Source organism: Dama dama, chromosome 12 (genome assembly GCF_033118175.1).
Source record: "Dama dama isolate Ldn47 chromosome 12, ASM3311817v1, whole genome shotgun sequence".
NCBI lineage: Eukaryota > Metazoa > Chordata > Mammalia > Artiodactyla > Cervidae > Dama > Dama dama.
Window position 1 is genome coordinate 99,799,123 of NC_083692.1, and position 23,673 is coordinate 99,822,795.

General features: G+C 49.2%; 1 protein-coding gene across 3 annotated transcripts in view; it reads right to left on the reverse strand.

The window, feature by feature from the left end:
* Nucleotides 1-23,673, reverse strand: part of MCC (MCC regulator of WNT signaling pathway) — a 300,929-nt gene that overhangs the window by 73,489 nt on the left and 203,767 nt on the right. For all 3 annotated transcript variants that reach the window (XM_061158216.1, XM_061158217.1, XM_061158218.1), the window contains 3 exons: nucleotides 22,893-23,035; nucleotides 5,678-5,841; nucleotides 1,172-1,378 (listed from right to left, as the gene is read on the reverse strand). In XM_061158216.1, coding sequence (XP_061014199.1) covers nucleotides 1,172-1,378; nucleotides 5,678-5,841; nucleotides 22,893-23,035 — 514 coding nt within the window. The remainder of the gene's footprint in view (nucleotides 1-1,171; nucleotides 1,379-5,677; nucleotides 5,842-22,892; nucleotides 23,036-23,673) is intronic.

Consider the following 23,673-nt stretch of genomic DNA (forward strand, 5'->3'; position numbering starts at 1 on the left):
ATGGTCCATGGGGTCGCAAACAGTCAGACACGACTGAGTGACTTTTTCACGTTAACTTTAATGAGTCTAAAGGACATTTCATATTAGATTCAGTATGGATATATGAGAGCAGGTACTATAAATCTAAAGAAACATGATCAGAAGAAACTGCAAAGTGGAAATTCTTTATATTTTTGCAAATTATAAATTATTTGCCTACCTTAAAGTTAGAACCTTTTATCTGAGCTTGGGGAAGACGTGAGTACCCAGAGAATGGTTGAGAATCACTGTGCCGGGATAAATTTTAGCATCCACGAAGAATTGCTGATTGCAGAGATTAAAAACAAATCCTACCTGCACGCCTCAGCACTTTCAGACGACTCTCAAGAATGACTGCATACCCGGAAAGGTATGCTGATTCACAGAGAGCAACGCAGCGGAACCCTCAGGGCGCCCTTGGTCGAGCTCCTCCTCCCCCGGGGCCGGCCGCGCTCACCCTCCTCCGCAGCCGGTCGCGCTCCTCCTCCCCAGGGACCGGCGCGCTCACCCTCCTCCGCAGCCGGTCGCACTCCTCCTCCCCCGGGCCGGCCGCGCTCACCCTCCTCCGCAGCCGGTCGCGCTCCTCCTCCCCAGGGACCGGCGCGCTCACCCTCCTCCGCAGCCGGTCGCACTCCTCCTCCCCCGGGCCGGCCGCGCTCACCCTCCTCCGCAGCCAGTCGCGCCCCTCCTCCCCCGGGGCCGGCCGCGCTCACCCTCCTCCGCAGCCGGTCGCGCCCCTCCTCCCCCGGGCCGGCCGCGCTCACCCTCCTCCGCAGCCGGTCGCGCTCCTCCTCCCCAGGGACCGGCGCGCTCACCCTCCTCCGCAGCCGGTCGCGCTCCTCCTCCCCCGGGCCGGCCGCGCTCACCCTCCTCCGCAGCCAGTCGCGCTCCTCCTCCCCCGGGGCCGGCCGCGCTCACCCTCCTCCGCAGCCGGTCGCGCTCCTGCTCCCCCGGGCCGGCCGCGCTCACCCTCCTCCGCAGCCGGTCGCGCTCCTCCTCCCCAGGGACCGGCGCGCTCACCCTCCTCCGCAGCCGGTCGCGCTCCTCCTCCCCCGGGGCCGGCCGCGCTCACCCTCCTCCGCAGCCGGTCGCGCTCCTCCCCCGCCTACCGGGGGATGGCCGCGCTCACCCTCCCCCGGGCCGGCGCGCTCACCCTCCTCCGCAGCCGGTCGCGCTCCTCGCGGACGGCGTTCGTGGCGGCCTTGGTCCTGTGCAGCTCCTCCTCTTTGCTGCACAGCATGGCCGTCAGGCTCTCGTTCTCCTCCCGCAGCCCCGCCAGCTCCTTCTCCCACCGGCACCGCTCCTCTGCCAGGCTGGGGTACAGGTCCCGGCCGAGGACCCCCTCGATCTCCTCCACTGTCTGGAAAACAGGGCCACGGAGACAAGGCAAGTCAGTTCCCTGGGAGAGCGGCAGTGGAGAACACAGGCTAGCCGCGGGCGAGTGTCCACGGAGCGGGGCTTCCACGGTCACTCCACTGCGGGCGATCCCCCAGTCACCCTCTCCCCATTCTCAGAAGAGGCTCTGTCATGGCCTGGGTCATGGTCTGTGTTCCCCTGCAGTCTCCCCTCATGAGAAAAACACAGTCTCTTCCTGGTAGTTAAGTCTGTCTGTAGGGCAAACAGCCACACAGACATTTACCTCCTTCACCCACGTTCCAGAGTCAGTGAATACACATAACCAGATGGCAAGCCAGCTAGTGATCCTGATAAAGCAAAGGCGAAGTTGCAGACTACATACAAGATTTAACTTGAAATTTCCTAAATCACAGGTTTCCCATGTTCCAGCTCAGTGGTACATCACCATTTCCAGGTTTTAGGGTCATATCAGAACCAGAAGGTGTGAATGAGGTTCAGTCCCAAGATACGAAAGATGAAATCAATGAATATAGTAAAGTTGCAGGATATAAAATTAACACACAGAAATCCCTTGCATTCCTATATACTAACAATGAAAAAACAGAAAGAGAAATTAAGGAAACAATACCATTCACCATTGCAACAAAAAGAATAAAATACTTAGGAGTATATCTACCTAAAGAAACAAAAGACCTATACATAGAAAACTACAAAACACTGATGAAAGAAATCAAAGAGGACACAAACAGATGGAGAAACATACCGTGTTCATGGATTGGAAGAATCAATATTGTCAAAATGGCTATTCTACCCAAAGCAGTCTATAGATTCAATGCAATCCCTATCAAGCTACCAATGGTATTTTTCACAGAACTAGACCAAAGAATTTCACAATTTATATGGAAATACAAAAAACCTCGAATAGCCAAAGCAATCTTGAGAAAGAAGAATGTAACTGGAGGAATCAACCTGCCTGACTTCAGGCTCTACTACAAAGCCACAGTCATCAAGACAGTATGGTACTGGCACAAAGACAGAAATATAGATCAATGGAACAGAATAGAAAGCCCAGAGATAAATCCACGAACCTATGGACACCTTATCTTCGACAAAGGAGGCAAGGATATGTAATGGAAAAAAGACAACCTCTTTAACAAGTGGTGCTGGGAAAACTGGTCAACCACTTGTAAAAGAATGAAACTAGAACACTTTCTAACACCATACACAAAAATAAACTCAAAATGGATTAAAGATCTAAATGTAAGACCAGAAACTATAAAACTCCTAGAGGAGAACATAGGCAAAACACTCTCCGACATAAATCACAGCAAGATCCTCTATGACCCACCTCCCAGAATATTGGAAATAAAAGCAAAAATAAACAAATGGGACCTAATGAAACTTAAAAGCTTTTGCACTACAAAGGAAACTATAAGCAAGGTGAAAAGACAGCCCTCAGATTGGGAGAAAATAATAGCAAATGAAGAAACAGACAAAGGATTAATCTCAAAAATATACAAGCAACTCCTGCAGCTCAATTCCAGAAAAATAAATGACCCAATCAAAAAATGGGTCAAAGAACTAAACAGACATTTCTCCAAAGAAGACATACAGATGGCTAACAAACACATGAAAAGATGCTCAACATCACTCATTATTAGAGAAATGCAAATCAAAACCACAATGAGGTACCATTACACGCCAGTCAGGATGGCTGCTATCCAAAAGTCTACAAGCAATAAATGCTGGAGAGGGTGTGGAGAAAAGGGAACCCTCTTACACTGTTGGTGGGAATGCAAACTAGTACAGCCGCTATGGAAAACAGTGTGGAGATTTCTTAAAAAACTGGAAATAAAACTGCCATATGACCCAGCAATCCCACTTCTGGGCATACACACTGAGGAAACCAGATCTGAAAGAGACACGTGCACCCCAATGTTCATTGCAACACTGTTTATAATAGCCAGGACATGGAAGCAACCTAGATGCCCATCAGCAGATGAATGGATAAGGAAGCTGTGGTACATATACACCATGGAATATTACTCAGCCATTAAAAAGAATTCATTTGATTCAGTTCTAATGAGATGGATGAAGCTGGAGCCCCTTATACAGAGTGAAGTAAGCCAGAAAGACAAAGAATATTACAGCATACTAACACATATATATGGAATTTAGAAAGATGATAACGATAACCCTATATGCAAAACAGAAAAAGAGACACAGAAATACAGAACAGACTTTTGAACTCTGTGGGAGAAGGCGAGGGTGGGATGTTTCGAGAGGATTCGGGTGGAGAGGGAGGTGGGAGCGGGGATTGGGATGGGGAAGACGTGTAAATCCATGGCTGATTCATATCAATGTATGACAAAACCCACTGAAATGTTGTGAAGTAATTAGCCTCCAACTAATAAAAAAATTAAAAAAAAAAAAAAAAGAAAATAAACCTCAGTGACACAGAAGAGGGAACTCATTGTGGCGGTTTCTAAGACAGCAGGGATTTAATTAACACGACAGCTATGAGCTTAAAAAGAATAGTATCTTGATAGTACTTAGACAGTTTTTTTTTTTTTTAAATTCACTGGAAACATATAAATTTGAAGAAAAGGAAGCACTCATTCTGCTTGCTTTCAGAAACTATTCATTCGTGATTATTGTCCTTTGGAAAAGGAAGCACACGCCAAATGATTTGGAAAGAAGCGGTGGAATTACCACGTCGGGGTAGAACGCAATGAAGAGATGTGACGTGAAATAGGTCTCAAAAATGAGTGGCCTAAGGGTGCAGGGCATTCCAGGCGGCTCTAGCGGTAAAGCACCCGCCTGCCAATGCAAGAGATGTAAGAGACTGGGGTTCAATCTCTGGGTCGGGATGTTCCCTGGAAAACTGAACGGCTACCCACTCCAGGATTCTTGCCTGGAGATCCCATGGACAGAGGAGACTGGCAGGCTATAGTCCATGGGGTCGCAAAGAGTCAGACATGACTGAGCAACTTAGCAAGCAGAGGGTGTCATGATGAGGACAGGTACCCACTTTCCACATGCAGTGCTTTGTCCTTCCTCTCAAATCAGAGACTTCTGCCCTACTCACTCCTGCTCCAGGGCCTGCTCTGTCCCTTGCTGGTTGGCAGAAACCCATGGCTTCCTCTTCCCCTTGATGCTAAGGCTGGGGCTAGTACCCAAGCTGACATTACAATCACATACAGGGCCTGGAGATTCCAGAAAGAAAAATACTAGGGGCTGCTTCCCCAAACCACATCAACTATATATTTATAATTGTGATGAATGAAGATGGGAAACCAGATGTAATATTAATATGAATCATGGTTTACCTCAAGATACCACAGCTCTTCTGTGAAATCCAGGATTCCTGTTGACAGAGTGTTGGGCCTTTAGTCCTCAAACATTTTATGGATAACATCACATTTCCCCTTGACACAGGTTCCTTTCAGACTTCTCAGTGTGAACTGAGATGCCTGGGTCACAAAGCTCTGGGGAAGTAATATAAAGATACCAGAGGCCCTGCATCAAGAGGACTTGATGTTCCCGCGGTTCAAGGTGAGTTTGTGAAGATACAGCAAATTCTTCTCATCTGGTGCTCCCTAAAGACTAAGATGAGTCAGCGAGTCAAAGCTGCTCTTTGTGACCCCAAGGACTGTAGTCTGTCAGGCTTCTCTGTCCGTGGAATTCTCCAGCACAAACACTGGAGTGGGTTGCTATTACTTTCTCCAGAGGTCTTCCCTATCCAGGGATTGAACCCGGGTCTCCCTCCTTGTATCATTGCAGGCAGATTCTTTACCATCTGGGCCACCAGGGAAACCCAAGGTGAATGCACAGCAACGGCGGGACTGAGGCCCAACCTAGTACGTTCAGGATAGATGACTCATTCAGGCCCTTTGTTAGCACCATGAATTGATAACTCTAGAAATAACATTCTAGAAGCCTGAAAGCTGCAATAAAATTTCCAAGTTAATCTTACAACTTCAGAGCGCTGTATGATGAACCACACTAAAATGACGTGGTTCAATACTATTAAGTCTCATAGCTTCCAAGGAAGTAGTCATTTTTGCAGCAAAGACAGTGATCTTGACTATTGATCAAATGCCTTTCTCGGATATGATTCAACCCAGCAAAAATGTACAGGGCTCCGGCTTCTCCCTGGTGGCCCAATCTTTAGAAAGGCCTTTTTAGAAATACCCACCCCCAATAGATATTCGAGAAAAACAGCACTTCAGACGAAAGGAATCTGATCACTTCCCTCAGATGATCTGAGAGTCGCACAGAGGGGCATGGAGGGGGGTCCTACCTTGATGGCCAAGTCACAGTGCTCGCTGGCTGTGGTCAGCTGCTCGATGTGTCTGTCCACCTCTGCCACCGAGAGGCTGCAGCTGCTCTTCTTCCTGCAGCAGACCACGTTCTCCAGCCCTGTCAGCACCCTCTGCAGCTCCGAGTTCAGGTCACTGCAGTTATCTGCAAGCGGATGTGGACATGAGTTAAGCAGGAAGACAGGCATGAGCGCTCTCTGTTTTGATTATGGAGAAGAACCCGTTTAGGCACAATGGATGGCAGTGAAGCTGGATGCCAAAGTTTAACACTACGCAGCCTAACCTCCCAGGCTCCTGACCTTTTGAGGCCTGGGGCCAATGCAAAGGCTTTATTAAGGAGTTTCAGACCATGGCCATTTTCTAGACAGCCATGCCATGCTGCATTCTCTCATTTTTCACTCAAAGGCAGCTACATCTCAAATTTCTCTAGTAACAATGAAGAAATGTCCCAGGGGCTGTGGGACTTCTGGTCAACCTTCCTGCTCAGTCATTCAGATAAGGACTGATTTCAGAAAGAGTTTTAGCTAAAAAGATCTGAAAACTACTAAATAACGAAACAAGCCCCAGAGAGAGAAGAGACACTAGGTATTTTGTTGCTGTTGTTTTTTTTTAAGAACAGAATCTGTATAAGAAACAGTTTGTGCCCTCAGTCAGCTTATAACCAGGATTTTTTCTTCTGACTGATGTAACCAGTCAACAGGGTTTACCATTGCAATTTATACCACTTTCTTCCATCAGAGGAAAAACAAACTGTTTTAACAAACTCCATATTGTCCTCCATGTGAATGCCTTGTAAGCAATTCTAATAATTTGATTCTGACTTTAAAATCTGGGTTATTTTTAATTGTGAGACACCCAAGGCCTGGTTAGGAAAAGAAAATTAATTATAATCTTAATGCAAACTAGACTTATTTTAAAAGATATTTTTTGTTGGGGGAAAAATCCCCTTAAAGTCAAATGTAATACAAATATTAATATCTCAGCCTATTTTGGATTCTGTGTATCACTACACCATTCAATTCTTATAGCAAGACAGTGTTAACTATAGTGATTTACCAAAGGATACCTTTCCCTTACATCCATGAAAGAAGCCTCAAGTCTTCACACTTCCCTCCTCTTCCCTTCTCATCACTGGTTCCATGCAATAAAACAGCCAGTTGCCTTTGATGCTTACCTGTAGAAGGCTTCAAGAAGCTCTCAGCAGTACAATAAGAGGATTTCTCAGAATATTTTGTTCAACTTTATTTGACAGCTTATATCTGTTGTTTAGCTAAGTTGCATTCAACTTTTTGTGATCCCATGGACTGTAGCCTGTCAGGCTCTTCTGTTCATGTAATTTCCCAGGCAAGGATACTGGAGTGAGTTGCCATTTCCTTCTCCAGGGGATCTTCCTGAACAAGTGATCAAATCCGTGTCTCCTGCATTTGCAGGCAGATTCTTTACCACTGAGCCACCAGGGAAGCCCAGATATCTACAGGGAAGCCCTATATCTGCTGCTGCTGCTAAGTCACTTCAGTCGTGTCCGACTCTGTGTGATCCCATAGACGGCAGCCCACCAGGCTCCCCCGTCCCTGGGATTCTCCAGGCAAGAGCACTGGAGTGGGGTGCCATTGCCTTCTCCGGCCCTATATCTACAAGTACCTAAATCCAGACAGAAGAGAAATCTGATGCTTTCACTGCAACCAATGAACACAACAATTCCCCCTCTTCTCCAAACTGTATTCTCTATCTCTCCCAGCTCTGTGAGTAGCAATACCATCCACCCAGTTATTCTGGTTAACTCTCATGACACCTTAATTTTCTTGTGCTTTACACCCCAAACCCGAACCATCTTGTGACTGCAACCTCTAAAACACACCCCCAAACTGACCTCTTCGGACCATTTTCACTGACACCACTCTTGGTCCAAGCCACCATCATTTCTCCATTGAACCATCTGAACAACCTCCCACCTCTAGTCCCTACACTGTAGCCAAAGTGAGTCTCTTAAGGACATAAGCCAGACCATGGCCCAAACCATTATATGGCTTCCCCTTCATTCGGCTGAAGTCTGAACTCCTTACCAGAGTCTGTAAGACTGCATGATCAATGCTGTTGATGTTTCAACCCAGGCTGTACCATGAAACTCCTGGGGGAGCCTTTATTAAACACTAGTGTCCAGGCCCCACCCAGGCCAGTTAGATCACAATCTTCAGGGGAGGAGTTTCAGCACTGGAAAAAATTTTTTAGGCTCATCAGATAACTGCAATGTGCATTCGTGGTGGGAACCACTGATCTCGCTGGTCCTTGTCTCCTCTGTCGACCTTCTGCCTCATCACTATGCTATATTCACACTCCTGCTTCCTCTCCATCCCTGGAAGATGCCAATCTCCCGTCTGCCCTAAAGCTTCCTTTTCCTTTGTTGTTTCCTCTGCTGAGGATGATTTCCACCCAAATCTCCTCTTACATTCGTCTCTCAGCTCAAGTGCCACCTCCTCACCAAGCTGCTCTCTGTCTGAGGCACGGGGCTCCACCTCTTGCCCTTTAGTCCCTGTCCTGTGATCCTATCTTCTTCATGGCAAGCATCACTATCTGCTCTGAGTAGGTGGGGGTCATCTCCTCTACTCAAGTGTCAGCTTCAAGAAAGAAGGGACTCTGATCTTTCTCCTCACTTTATCTCCAACACAGGATAGGCCGTCACAAGCTATTTTTAAAGTGAGCAAATTTAAACACATCATTACATATTTAAGAGCCAACAAGACTAGAAACACAGACTGTCAACAGCAGATGTTTTACACGCACCTTATGTTTTCTGTCCTCAATATGGGTCACACGCTGAGCTGCAGACAACAGGAGGACAATCTCCACTGCGCAAGTGCTCTGGAGACGGAGGGTAGGTGCCCACCACTAACTCAGGACAAAGAGGTCCAGAGTCAGGAGTGGTGCTCCTGAGTGCCCACGCATGCTGTGGAAATGTGTGTTAATTCCAGGGTAACAACTGGAGAAGTTTCTCCAAATGATCATTTAGCCTGAGGTGCTGGGTTTCCTGGTACCCTGAGCTGGAGCTAACACACACTCCTGAATTATTTGCATGAGTAAGTGCTCCTGAGTGGGGTGAGGAAGGAAGATGCCTCTGTTTAGCCATTCATAAGGATCTCCCTAGCACAGCCACACCCGTGGCTGATCACCCTGGACATGACTGCTGAGGGGCCTTCACAGCAGGCCTGGAGAAGGTGCTACCAGGCTGGGTCCTGAGTATGCTGGGCTACAGGGAACAGGAGGAAAGTGTAGGGATCCGATCAGTCTTTCTCATTCTTGAACCAGCAGCTGAGCCCTGGCTTCGGGCTGGAAGCAGGGTACAGAGATGAACACCAGACTCTCAACTCTGGGAGCTCCCAGGTGTATATGGCAAAAGCCACGGCCCTCTCTCCCAGCTGTCCACCACCACCCTGGGGAAAGTAACCACAGACACCACGATGCAAGTACAGGACAGCACCAGGAAGACGGAGGGAGGCATTTAAGTTAACCTGCAGACTGCAGCTCAGGGCCATCTTCTGTTCACACTCAGAGGACGACAGATATTTCCCTTGGTCTCAGGAAGCCCAGTGCATATCACACAGGCTGATGATGAGCCCCACACACTCCTGCCTGCTACCCACAGGTTTTACACAAGCCCCACTAGTGATCAGGTGACCCCTGGCTGTCTTTTCTCAGTGTTCCTGGTTCAGGGCCTCACAGGATGACGGTGGCCAACAGGAACAGATACTCTGGGTGCCCTGTCAATGCTGCCGCTTTATACCACACACTCACCACCACTCACCCCACATGAGTGGCCTTATCCCTCAGTCTGCGGCATATTCTGAATGCAGACTGAGAACACATCTTCAATTCCTTCCCTTGGCCTCCAATGCCCTGCACAGTCAGCTCCCTACCAGGCACTGGAGCTTCCACAGTGAAAGCCAAGGAAGTCGGAGTCTTTGTAAAAGACCAAAGGTGTCAGTTAAGGGACCCGAGGTGCAAGACAAGCTCAGACAGGGAACAAGTATTCCAGAACAAACAAAAGGTGCCTCATTTATAAATCAAAGCCACAGTGAAATATCACCTTAGGCCCAAGAGGATGGCTACTATCAACAACACAAAATAACAGGTGTTGGTGAGGAAGTGGAGAAACCTGGGTCCTTGTGCACAGCTGGTGGGAACAGTAAAATGGTGCAACTGCTTTGGAAAACAGTATGGCAGTTCCTCAGAAAGTAAGAATAGAACTCCCATGTGATCCAACAATTCCACTGCTGGGTACAAATCCAAAAGAACTGAAAGCAGGACCTCAAAAAGATAGATCCTTGTATATCACGTCCATAACAGCATTGCTCATAATAGCCAAAAGACGGAAATAACCCAAGTGTCAATTGGCAGATGAATGGGTAAACAAAGTGTGGTACATACATACAACTAAGTATTATTCAGCTTTAAAAAAGGAAGGAAAACTTGACACCTGCTACAACACGGATGAACCTTAAGGACATTAAGCTAAGTGAAACAGCAGTACAAAAAGACAAATGCCTTACGATTCCACTTATATGAGCTGTCTAAGGTGGTCAAGTTCACAGAGACAGAAAGTAAGACGGTGGCTACCAGGGGCTGGAGGGTGAGGGGTGGGAGCAGGCACTGTTTGACGGGTACAGTATCAGTTCTCTAAGGTAAAGACAGAAGTCCTGGAGCTCTGCTGCATGGCAATGCGAATGCAACTAACAACACGAACCAGTGCACTTAAAAACGGTTAAGCCAATGTTCGTAGCGGCACGGTTCACAGGAGTCAAAGCATGGAATAACCCAAGTTACCTGTTGATAGATAAACAGATAAGCAAAATGTGACATAAACACACAATCTAATATGACTCAGCCTTAAAAGGGAACAGAATCTCGATACTGCTCCAACACGGATGACCCTTGAAAGTATTAGGCTATGTGAAATAAGTCAGTCACAGAGGGACAAGTGTACGATTCCATTTATATGAGGTACCTGGAGCAGGCAAATTCAGAGACAGAAAGTGGGGTTGGGCGGATGGGGCCACGCTGTTTAATGAACGGAGCGTCCGTCTGGGAGGCTGAGGAGGTCCTGGGAATGGGTCGTGGCGGCGGCCGCACCACCCCGAGTGCTCTCAGGGTCACTGAGCTGCACGCTGGCCGCGGAGCTTGGAGTGAAGGGTCACCGGGGGCAGGCCCACCGCAGCACCTCAGGCTGTGCTGTTTCCTGGAGGAGAGGTGACGGCTCCGCTCCACATCCGTGGGGCAGAGAGGATGCCCTTCGTATCAAACACGCGGTCCTCTCCCAGAGGTCACTTATATCTTCCCAAAAGAGACTTTGAGGTAGCACACACCAAGCAACCACACAGAGGAAAACACGACGACTGGGGTGAGGGGCACCGAGGAAGCACACGGGGCCAGCAAAGCAGCCGCGGGCGACTCTGCTACTTCGTCCTGAGCTTCCCGGGGACCACTGCGAAAGCGAGGGCTCTCCTGTCAGAGAAGGGGCAGCACAAGGGAGACGGCATGTTCTTAGCAACAGATGCTCCGAGAATGTAGGTGCACGGGACGGCACACGGCTGCGAAGTGATGTGACCGCCAGTTTCCTCAGCCACAGCTCACGCATGCAGATTTCATCTGGTTTCTTCTGATGCTAATTTTCAATTAAACTTAAGCGGTAGACCATTCAGGTACAATGTAAAGAGACTTCTGGGATGGACTAAGCTCACACAGTCTTGGCACTCTGCCTTCCAGTTGCCTAATGAGCTGTAAAGACGAAACCGGGACACAGAAGGATAAATGGAATGATATCTCCCTTCAACCAAAGAACCAGAGGATGCAAACTAACCTCCACTAGCCAAAAAGGTGTTTCGATTGGATGTTAGGGTTTGATATCTGGCCCAACCTTCTTTCTTTAAAAAAACAAAAACAAACGGTTCTTGAGTTAATTGCCAACATTTAAACATTATTAGAATTTAGAGCTATTTCTATAAATTAGAGGTGGGGCAATCATGGGCCCAGCTCCCCCCATGACAGCAACGTGTGGAGTGGCCAGCAGCGGCCCCTTTGGACCCGGCAGGCTGAGCTCCCCACTGTTCTGCCCACTTTCGTCACCGCAGCAGCTGCTGCTGTCTTTTCCAAACAACAGCACTCTCCCCCGGACGCCAGTAAGACTTCTAACTGGAAGAGACAGCTCAGGTTGTTTTTCTAATGAGAACCCAGAATTTAGGTTTTTATGTTGCTGTTTGAGGGAGACCAAAGTACCTGGGAAAGCTGGGAAGGAGGTCAGAGGATGCTCTCGGCCACGGGCACGAAGCCTCATCAGCAGTGTTGCTTGGTTAAGCACACACTGGTGGGCAAAACTGGTTTTCCTCTTTCTCCCTCAGGATCAACCAGGCCTACCTCCAGTGTTGTATACAATAAACTATAGGATTCATTTTGAATCCAGTGTTAAAAGCTACCGCTACTGTTTCTGAACCCCCGGCAAAAACCCTAACCCAATAAAAATATAGCTGAAAAGACCACATAGCAGAACTATTCCTCTGTTCCTCTGATTTCAAGCAGCAAGCATTCACCAGAAGATACCTGCTCCAAAATATTGTCCCCACTTCAAACATAACTACTCCGAGGGCTCGGCACTCTCTTCAGAGCGACGTATCTGCTGAGTGTGGAAGCCGCTCACTCTCTTCTTCACAATGGTAGTTTTTTTTTTTTTAAAGATACTGGACTTTCAAAACGTATTTATTTACCTATTTCTGGCTGTGCCGGGTCTTCACTGCTGCACAGGCGTTTCTCTGGTTGTGCTGAGCGGGGGCTGCTCTCTAGTTTCAGTGACCGGGTTTCTCGCTGTAGCGGCCTCTCTTGGTCGCGGATCCTGGGCTCTGGAGCGAGCAGGCTCCAATAGTTGAGGCCCCCAGGCTCTAGGGCACAGGCTCAACAGTTATGGCTCCTGCGCTTAGTTGCTGCACGGCTTGTGGGATCTTCTCAGACCAGGGATTGAACTCGTATCCCCTGCAGTGGCAGGCAGATTCTTCACCGCTGACCCACGAGCGAAGCCCATAATGGCTCTTTTTAAAGCTTTGCCGTAAAGTCTCCTCTTGCAGGAAGCCCTCCCTGATTGCCTATAGTCCCCTATTTCTTTCTTTGAGGCATCACATTCCCTGTAATTACTTGGGATCTGAAACATGCACCCTACAAAGCCTGGATCTGGGGAATGGGGACTCTCTTCATACATCCTCGTGTTCGGAGATGCTCACACCACCGGGTGTGGAGGAGTGCTTGATAAAGCCCGCATGAGTTAAATGCGTGAAAGAAATGAAAGACTTGTTCTAAGCCAACTTTTAAAAGCATCAACTTTTTGTGAGGCTGCTTACTGACCAAATATCTTCAAATTGAAGACCTATCACGTGAGACCACATCCTGCTAAAGTGGAGGAAGGCCTTCAGGTAATAAGAGGGATCCCCAAGGAGGACGCTTCCACGGAAGGCAGGGATATTAGCCACAGTGAATCTCAGCTGGTCTGAGAAACAGAAGCAGCTGCAGGCCTGCTGGGAAACGTCTGAAAGCCCTTCAGTGTGAGCGTGGCGCGTCAGGCTGTAACTAGAACCCATGTGGCCTTCCAAGGGCTGACCCACAGCCCCCCACCGCTATTCTGACCAGGCACACGTCATGCCTTGTGAAGCCACTGAAGTGCTAGAAACAGCTATAGGTTCTTGCAGCATCAAGAGAGATGTTTTGCTAAGAGGCAAGAGGTGACATCCTAGGAAGGGAGCAGCTTGGGTCCTGCCGGGCACTACCGCTGAAATGAGCTGAACCCAGGAGCGTTTAGGTCTCCTTTTTAGCTCTACCCTCCACTCTGTATGCAGCATGGCCCTCCCTAACTCCAGCAAGGAACCAACAAAGCCAGGAGAAAACAACATAGAAAATGACAGAATAGTCAACTTCTGGGTCTAAGTGCCAAGGAGAAGACAGAGGCGTCTGAGAGGAAAGGAAGAAGAGAGTATTCACAGAGGTTACATCCTGCATCACGTACACAGCGCCTGTGTCTACTGAAGAGGATTCATGAGGATGATACTATAGTCTAAAAGCATCCTAACATCACCAGTAGTGGACAAACGGACATTCTGTACCTCCAGCTGGAACTCAGTAGTGAGGACACATCATCACCTATGCATATCCTTGCAAAAAATGTTAATATCAAATAAGAAAACAATCAGACCATGAAGACCGAGGGGTTTTCTATGACACCGCTAACCCGGCCTGCTCAACATGTCTGTGTCATGAGAGACAAAAACGTGGGTACCTGTTCTAGATAAAGGAGAGAAGAAAGACGTGGTGGCTAAACAGAGTGTGTGAGCCTGGACTCAGGGCAGGAATGGGGCATGTGGGGAGTTTACTGTGGACCACAGGTAGTTAATGTTCCACCAGTGGTCAGATTCTCAGGTGGGTAAAGGTGCTGTGGTTGGGACCGAGAAGGTCCCTGTTCTTAAGAGGTTGGTGCTCATATATTTAGGGTCAAGCAGCATGGTGTCTGCCTCTCACTGTCAAACTGCTCAGAAAAAACCATTCTCCAAGTGCAAGAGGGAAAAATACCAAATGTAAAATGTTACCCATTGGTGAGTCTAGGCAAAGGGTTTGGGGGGGGTTCATTGTGTCTTTTATGTAAATTTAAAGTTTTTAAAAATAAAAAGTTGAGGTGAAAACAAATACCCTCAAGGCAAAGAGGTCTGACAGCTTGGAAATGTTGATGGCTATATTAACTCGGGGGCCAGTATGATGACTCATCTCTCAACCAGCTGCAAGAACAGGAATACCACCCAAATCACCCCCAAGAACACAGACACTGCTCAGGGGGAGAGCACCAGGAGCCAGCCGCTCCCCTTGCCGGGTCCTGACTTCACTGGGAGGGCAGAGCCTCCTCAGTGCTTCTTCCCCAAAGACTTCTGCTCCAGCACATCTCACCAGTCTGGGATGTGTTCCGTCTTTGCTGCTGTCACTGGGCAATCTTGACGCACTTTGTTTTTCTACAGCAGTGCACGCAGCCTTCGACGGCGTGAAGGCCCCACTCCTGCCCCCTCAGGACCCTCCTCTCAGCGGCCACAGTCCGCACACGGTCCCATCACCCACTCCACCCTGGCCTCGGAGGCAGAAGAGTTCTGACAGGGGCCTCCAGAGAGCAAGGCTCTAACAAACCGAGAGAAGTTCAAGTGCACATGTGATCATTCTGCTTCTGTGAAGACTAACCACTTGAATTGGCAGCAGCTTTAAGAGTAAGAAAATACCCAGTATTGCAAAGGTGAGGAGCCTTAGGGGCAGAAAGGGGATGCGATCTGGCATTCTCCACGAACAGCCTTCAAGATGGCTCTGCACCCGTGCCTCTGAGAGGTTACCCTGAAGACACAGTTAGAAGTGCATTCAGAGGACAAGCCCCGGCCCCTCACTGCACCCCAAGGCCCCCCAGTTTCCTGCCCAGCTCGCGGACCCCACCTCTGAGCATTTCCCCCAAAGCTCACTACCCTCCAGGCCAAGTGGGCATTTCCCCCAGGCGGGACCGTCCACCTCAGCTCAAGAGGCAGGCGGGCTCCAGCTCTGGGAGTGAATGGGGCCGGCACACAGGGCGTCGGCCTGGGCCCCGCAGCTCTGCCTGTGGCGGGGCACTTCCAAAGCAGCAGGAGAAAGCGGAAGATGTGCACAGAACCTCTCCTCCCAAAAACAAAGTCCACAGCAAGGGCTGGGGCTGCATCAACACTAGTGAGCGCCTGTACTTTATTTCCCTTACAGGGAAAATAGGCTTTCTGAGGCTGGTCTGGGAAGCTAACACTCCTGTGTGACTTTTTTTTTTTTTTAAATTTATTTTATCTGGAAAATAACTGCTTTACAATGTTGTGTCAGTTTCTGTCATATAACAATGTGAATCAGATGTAAGTATATCTCCCTTCTCCCGACCCCAGAATCCCACCCTTCTAGGTCATCAGAGAGTACCTGGCTGAGCTCCCGGAGTTCTATAGCTGGTTTCCACCAGCTATCTATTTTACACACGGCAAGGTATACGTTTCAATGCTACTCTCTCAATTCGTCCCATCCTCTCCTTTGCCTCTGTGTCCACAAGCCCGTTCTTTATGTCTGTGACATTGGGGAGTTTTTGGTGTTTTTTTCCCCTTAGGTAAGAACCAGATGTATCGTGAGAGATACACATTCCACAGGTGGAGAGCAGTCCATCTCAAAAGGTGAGAGGTCTAGGTTGCTGGTTTTAAAGGAAAATATGTTATGAGTTCCAACTGAAAGAACAATCCAACCTAAGGAGATACAGTCTGTTTAGAAAATAAAGGCTGCTTATCTTAGAAGGGGGTTCCTTTGTGGCTCAGCTGGTGAAGAATCTGCCAGCAATGTGGGAGACCTGGGTTCGATCCCTGGGTTGGGAAGATCCCCTGGAAAAGGGAAAGGCTACCCACTCTAGTACTCTGGCCTGAAGAATTCCATGCACTATATACTCCATGGGGTCCCAAAGAGTCGGACACAACTGAGCGACTTGCGACTTCATTATCTTACAAGAGGAGTTCATGAGCCTAACAGTCAAGGGAGCTCATACTGAACAAATGTGATCAATGGCTTTCCATATCTGTCTTATATCTCAAGTCTCCTTTGTGGGCTGAAAACCATAGTCCAAAGTAACACAAGATGACGTAGGGCGATAATCTTGTCTGCGCTCAAGCCTGGTTCCTCTCTAAGGAAAGTTCTGGAATGATTTTAGGGGGCCTCCTTAGCCACATGGCCACGCTATCGTTCACAGACAGGCCTCGTCTGACCCGGTTCAGGTCCTCGCGAGGAAGGACATCGTCACCTCAGCCCTCTGTGAGTCACTGACACCTCTAAGCCTGACCTGGGCATGGTTTTCAGGGATGGCCAACATCATGAACCTCTTGGGAAAGAGTAAGTTGCCCAATTACAGGAGAAAAAAAAAAGCAGCACAGGGCTGGGCCTGTTTCATCGCTAAGTCAGGGTGCTAGTTTCTGTCCTAACCTTGCCAACCTATGGACTGGTTTCTCAAAGTTTCAGAATCAGGCTCCCAAGAGTCTGATTCTCCTTCACACATGCTCTGCTTACTTAGCGCCTCATTCCCAACAGAAGCCGAGTTTTCTCTGGACAGGCTGCCCTGCCTTTGTGAACACTTCTACTCTGCAGAAAGCATTTTTGGAGAAGGCAGGACTGTCTTTCCCTGCCCCAAGCCCCCTTTCTCCCCACTGGGAGGGGCTGCTCAACACTTTGGCACATTTCTCCTGAAGCCATTAAGGCTCGTGGTCCATTAAGCCAGGAAAATCTGGCTTTAACATTAGTATTTCATAGTCACAACTGTGCCAAACAGCCAGGTTTCATGTGTAAATTCTTCCTTGGTTGTCTTCCAAAAACTACGCGTAAGGAGAAAATCTCTATCTAAATGATCACACCAGCAAGCACAGGGGCATATGCTTCCTTCCCTCCCTAAGGGACGAGAGTTCAGCACTGCTAAACCCCATAAAAATAAGACTTTCTCACCAAAAACCAGAAGAAATTTCAAAATACAGGAGCAGAACCTATCACAGCCTGTGCAAAGGTCCATGGGGTCAGGGATTTTGTTTTACAGACAGTTGCTCCAGACCAGCTTTGCTGTTCCATGAACAGAGCCGGGAAGACAGCTCTGCACCGTGCCCCGCCCTCCCGCAAGCTAGCCTGACCAAGAGCCACCGCACACCTCTCTGCTCGGCTCTGCTGCAGCGCCCGGCATGGCTTGGTCTAAGGGTGTGGGAGCTAAGCTGGAGATCTGCAGCAGCTCAACAAGCAGCAGACACTTTGCTAGTAGGCCAGGCGCTCTGATCAGACAGTGGCTCCCTAAATTCTGCCGCCGGCTCTAGAGACCTCACAGGATGGCAGTAAGCAGAGCACAGCAGCCGAAGCCACGTTTTCCTGGGAAAGCAAACCCACCTGTGGATACACAGGCGTCAGGAACGGAAACAAGTGCTGAGCTGTGCAGCCTGGACAAGTGACGTGCCCCCTCTGAGCTCCTGCCATCTGTTTCACAGGTGAGGAGCTCCACAGCGCCACCTTCAGGGCTGAGGACCGCACACGAGGACGCCTGTTAATGCTCAACACAGAGGAAGTGAACGAAGCCCATCAGCCACGGTCTGCTGCCTCCCGTTTAACTAGAACTCTTTGCCAAGTTGAGGCAACAGAAATCCCAAGCCCCAACTCCTACTTTATCTTTGTCTACTTAACTATCTTTATTTTACAAATGATTTTGTGACTACGTATGAACAGAGGTAATGCAATTTACTTGAAGATGCAACGTGACACCACTGGGCCCTTTCTCCCGTCTAGGACTGCTTAGGTAGGTCAAAGCACTCTCTCCATTGCGGCTTTAATGTCCAGGCTCTGAGGACCATGCCCGGGAGCCAGCTTATTGAAGTGGCAGCCCGGCTCTGATGAGTGGGGTTTGAACACAAAAACAAGTGATTTCTGATGAAGGCAATACTCCTATTATCTTAAATGGAAATCGGCAAATATATTGCAGCCAACTCTGTATATAAAATCCAGCTCAAAATTAAGCCGAGCTGGGTGGCTAATGGAGGTTTGCAAACACAGCAGTCATAATGAAATGGATGTGTTTTAATGATTTCCTATAAAGGTGTTTATAAATGGAAGCTTTTTCCCCTGCTGAAGCAGTTTAATTGGAAAATGGCACGGAGTAAGAAGAGGCAGCCGCCCAGTTCCAACGGACGTGCAGGGGCCGCACTCTGCTGTCCCCAGGCCTGCCCTCAGTGGAAACCTGGCGGGAGCAGCCGTGCCCAGGGCACTCTCCTCCCGCCCCCTCTGTGCCTGCTTGTTCCCACTCACCCCTCAGCGGTCAGCCCAGAAGCAACTTCTGGCATGCTCTGATGCTCCCACCAGAGGCTGCTGCTGTGGCCCCCGTCCACCTTCTGGTGTGGTCCACGGGCAGGCACTCCGTGTTCCCTTTGCATCCTCCAAGTAACCACAAGCTCCAAGACGCTCCCCGTCACTCACCTCTGGAAGCCTCCTGTGAGTAGGCACTGCTATGTTGAAGAGTCAAAGTCCCTGCCCAGGTGGAGCTGGCATTCTAGCACAAGGATTGACCAAGACTGGTGATATACACATAAGGAAGTAAAGACAAACTGGAGGTATCATCATGGAGGGCTAAGTGCGATGAAGAAGGATGAAGAAGGGAGGAGGAGGGAGAAACACACTTGGGGAGTGGAGGCCAAGCAGTGTGTGCATGGGGGACAGCTCTGGGACCCCATGAGGGGCCTGGGGAGGCTGTGATGAGGGGAAAGCAGACTGACTGCGAGAGAAAGGACGAGTGGGCATCAGTGGATGCAGGGACCCTGAGGTCACAGACGCTGGTCAGGTCTGAGGGATAGCAGGGGAGGCCGGCGTGGCCCGAGCGGGAAGGAAGCAGGAAGAGGTGGGAAGGACAGGGTTTGAGGTGGGGGCTCTCCAGGTTCCGTGGGCCTGCAGGTCAGAGTGAGAAGTGGGGATGTCACCCTGGGGATGGCGGTGTGAGCCTGCGAGCACAGTGGTGTGAGGGCAGGCTCTGGTCTCACATGCACATCCCTAGCACGGCATTCAGTGAGCGGCTACATGAATGACTGATGGCTCCTACTGCAGGCTGAGAACACACACAGCCCTCCGGCAGACAAGAGTCCCTTCCCTGCAGAAGCCCAGGCTTGTCGGGGGTAAAACTACCACCAATTGTAACGAACATGCATTTTTACTGAGGCGAAAAGACATGATTTGGGAAAACAAAGCCTGCTCCCGGTGCAGACGGGCAGACACTGTCTCCCGTGGGCACCCGGGTATAGGTGATTCCCCACCACGGCAGCCCTGGGACGCCCGCGGCGAAGACGCACCCCACTGCCCGCCCCACCCACTGGAGGGAGTTTGCCCTCCAACTCCCCAAGTTTCTTTGATTAAGAAATTTTGTTGGAATGTGGGTCACTTGCTTAATTTCATGAAAAATAGCTTCAGAGAACTGAACAGAGGGGTGGGTGTAGGAATGTGTCTGGGCAGTGACGGAAAGTTCTCGGCTACTGCACACGTCTGACTGCCTGAGGCCGGAAGCCTGAGTCCAGAAGTTCGAGGCCACCAGGGTTCAAGATCATGATGCTGGTATAACGGAGCCCAGAGGACTTGGGCTGGTCGCCAGGGGGTTTGTGTGTGCTGTGACGGCAGGCCCGGGGTCTGGGTTCAGCTTAGTGTGAGGGAAGCAGCTTCAGCCTGAAGCTAGGGCCCCAGGCCTGCAAGGTAAGCCCTCTCCTCAGCTGCTTCCGTCTGGCTCAAGCTGGTATCAGTACCCAGCACTCAGGGACGTCGATGTACCTAAGTCCATCTTATGTGGCCTTAGCAACCATCCACACTGGGGACCCTCCTTCCTCACGAGAGCCTTCCCCCCACTGCCTGGTGGGCACTCCTTACGGCATCGGCTGACCGCCTGGTTGAGGGACTGGTTGACCGCACCACCCCTTCATTCAACCACGTATCTCTGAACCCACACTGCACTCTGTGCCAGGCCCTGTGGTGGGCTCCGGAGAGCCACGAGTAGAGAAAATAAACAAGCTTTTGCTCAGTGCGGTTTAGTGGGAGCGTCAGTCAAGCACAGAAGTACAGACACATCATTTAAACTTTCAGTGTGATGTAAGAAGGAGACCAGTGAGGCAGCACTGGGACGTGCAGACGGGTGCTCACGAGGTGCTCTGGGGGAGGCGTGTTTAAGCGGAGAGGTTCATCCCTGCCACGAAGTGTGCCTGCGTCTCCCCCGTGGCCGGCGACCCCCTACGCCTCGCCTCTAGCTCTCTACACTCCGTGCTCTTCACATCGACTCCCACTGCTTCCATAACTATCTGCAAACAGCCTGACGTCTCCCGACTGCTTTCTTCAGCCAGACCTGTTGTGGTTTGTGTGTACCTACTGCCTTCCCAACATCTCCATCCAGATAGCTCCAGACACCTGAAACTTCTGCCCAAACAAAACACACACCCTCCTCTCCACCCCACCCATGCCGCTCCCCAACAAAACTAAATTCAGAGCAAAACCACCGAGCCCTTTTTCCTTTGCTCCCATATTGCTGATTGGCCCTGCCACCCACCCACTGGGCTAACCAGACACTTATGAGACACCCACACATGCCTCCCTCCTTCTCTACCCTGTGATGAATTCCTCAGAAGATCTTGCCAATTTTCTGTACTTATCTGCTTTTCCACGACTCAACGGCCACCACCTTTAATCCTGGCAACACTTTTGCCCACCTTGACTTTGGCAATGGTTTCCTGGCTGGCCTCCCCCATTCACTCTTGATCCACTGATTCTTTCTCTTCACTACAGAGTGATTGATTCAAAATGCCATCTGATCATCTCATTTCTCCCATTCACAGCTGTTAAAATCATTCAACGGTTTCTTGTGGGTCTCTGAATAATGGTCAGACTCTAACGCGGTCTATGAGATCTTGCACAGTCTGGCTCCGGCCTGCCTCTCCCAGCCTCTGTCTCACACCTCTGCACCCTTCATGCAGGATGATCTTATTCACCGCCTTGAATACATCATGCCCTCTCCCCTGCATGCCACTTCCTCTCTCATGTACTCAATTCCTACGTATCCTCCACATCTCAGCTCAAATGTCACTTCTGAGAGGAAGCTTTGCTGGAAATCTTAAACTGAATTCCTCTGACACACTGCCATGGTACTATGTTTCTTGATGTTATAGCATGCATACAGGTTTACGTAGGTTGTTGTGAAAGTCACTCAGTCGTATCCGACTCTTTGTGACCCCATGGACTGTAGTCCATGGAATTTTCCAGGCCAGAATACTAGAGTGGGTAGCCTTTCCCTTCTCCAGGGGAGCTTCCCAACTCAGGGATTGAACCCAGGTCTCCCACATTGCAGGTGGATTCTGTAGCAGCTGAGCCACCAGAGAAGCCCCAGAATACTGGAGAGGGTAGCCTATCCCTTCTCCAGAGGATCTTCCTGACCCAGGAATTGAACCAGGGTCTCCTGCACTGCAGCCAGGTGGTTCTTTACCAGCTGAGCTACCAGGGAAGCCCTGGTTATATTATAAGTTTATATAGGGAAGCCCTGGTCATTATATAGGTTTATAATTAAACATAAATGTTTAATATTTGATTAAAGTAACTCTCTCCCCAATGGAAACTTAACTTCTAATGCAAACTGTACTATACTTACTCTTCCTTCTCCTTGTTCCTTTCCCATCACCCCCTTATATGTGAACATTTCCTAAGATATGGTGCCTCTCCCCATTTGGACTTCACATCCTTTCAACCATAGGGAGCGCTTTACCTTGTAACTTCAAAGCCTTTATCCTCAACCCCAATCTCTCCAGAGATTTATTTGAGATCTCCAATTAGGCTAGAGGTTTTATAACATTTCAACTGCCATCCATGGTTGAAACATTTCCCTTGGCAACTTACAACATATACATATCCAACAAATACGTGTCATGAAACAATAATACTATCATTCTGTTTTTTTTTTTTCTACGATTTCATTTTAATAACATTTTGATTTTTCATGTAATTTCAAGATTAGAAGGGTCATAACCTGTAGCTTAAAACACACCATACCAACGTGCTGTTACCAGGTATTTCCACACAGACATTTCTTCACAACCTCAAACATGATATGTCCCAAACACTTATTTCCCAAATCATTTCTCAACCAAACTTCCTTAGTAAGGAATACAATCATTCTGAGTCACTCTGGATGAATGTGTTAAAGAGTCGTTTTGGACCCCTGCTTACCCCAGAGCTGCTGAACCTGTTGTCTCCTCCCCTGCAGTGAGCTGCTCCTCGGCCCATTTCTGCCCTTCTTGCCATCACAGCTCAGTGTTACTGGACTTGGAACAGTGCAATCACCTTTTTACCTGGCTCCCCACTTCCTGACTTTTCACGTAGAAGGTGACATGTTTGAATCACAAACATCAAGGCAGAAAGGGAATTCAGCTCTTTGGTTCCACTGTGACCAACAAAGGAATATGTAGAGAACTGAAACGAATGAGCCTTCCACCTGCCTTCATCTACTCAACAAGCTGCTTGACTCACTAAATCTCAATCCAGGCTGTCTCATGTTTCTAAAGCTTTGATTACAATCCAGAAGCCGAGCCCTGGCATTGTGGCAATGGCAGGCAGACTTACCCATGTCTGCAGTGACCATGGTGGACTGGTTTTCAGGGACAGACACAGAGGTCTGGTCCTGATCCATGCTGCGAGAGTCCTCGTTGGCCTCGTGTTGACTCTGGCTGAGCTCTGATCGCAGTTCCGAGTACTCATCTTCCTCCCTGAGAACAAAAGGCAAGTCAGACTCCACTGACAGACACACAAGACACATCCCCAGAGAATATGTCTTTTAATAACAAGATAAAGACACTCAGAATGCAAACAGATAGCTCTCCTCTCCAGGCCACATGGACCAGGATCTCTTTCAGGCTAACTAGATGAGCAGTGTTTGACACTGAAAGTTTCCACATCCATACCCATGTACCTGACAAGATTCATCTATCAGCCTACTGGAAAATACCCCCTTCAAACATTTCCTAAAGAAAGCAGACTTCTTCACCCCCTCAAATTCCAAGGCGAAGAAGAACTGAGATTCTGAGACCTGAGGCTACAGTGAGCAGGCCCATCAAGGGCCTAGTGAACAGGAGTAACTCAGAGCATCACCACCAGAGTCCCACGCTGGGCTTCCTTCTGGGAAGAGAAGAGAAGGACCGCTGAGGTTACAGAGACTGGAAAACCAGCATCCTGTCTGTGCAATCAAAACCAGTGCTCTGAGAGGTGCAGGGGTCAGCATGTCTGAGAAAGACCACACTGAGTTTCTCTGCAGGAAGTAAGTGGAGCTTGGGGACAGGAAAGGAGAACGGGGTGAGGGGGAAAATCAGTGAGTGAGTGAGAACCGTTCACGGGTCTATTTCCTTCA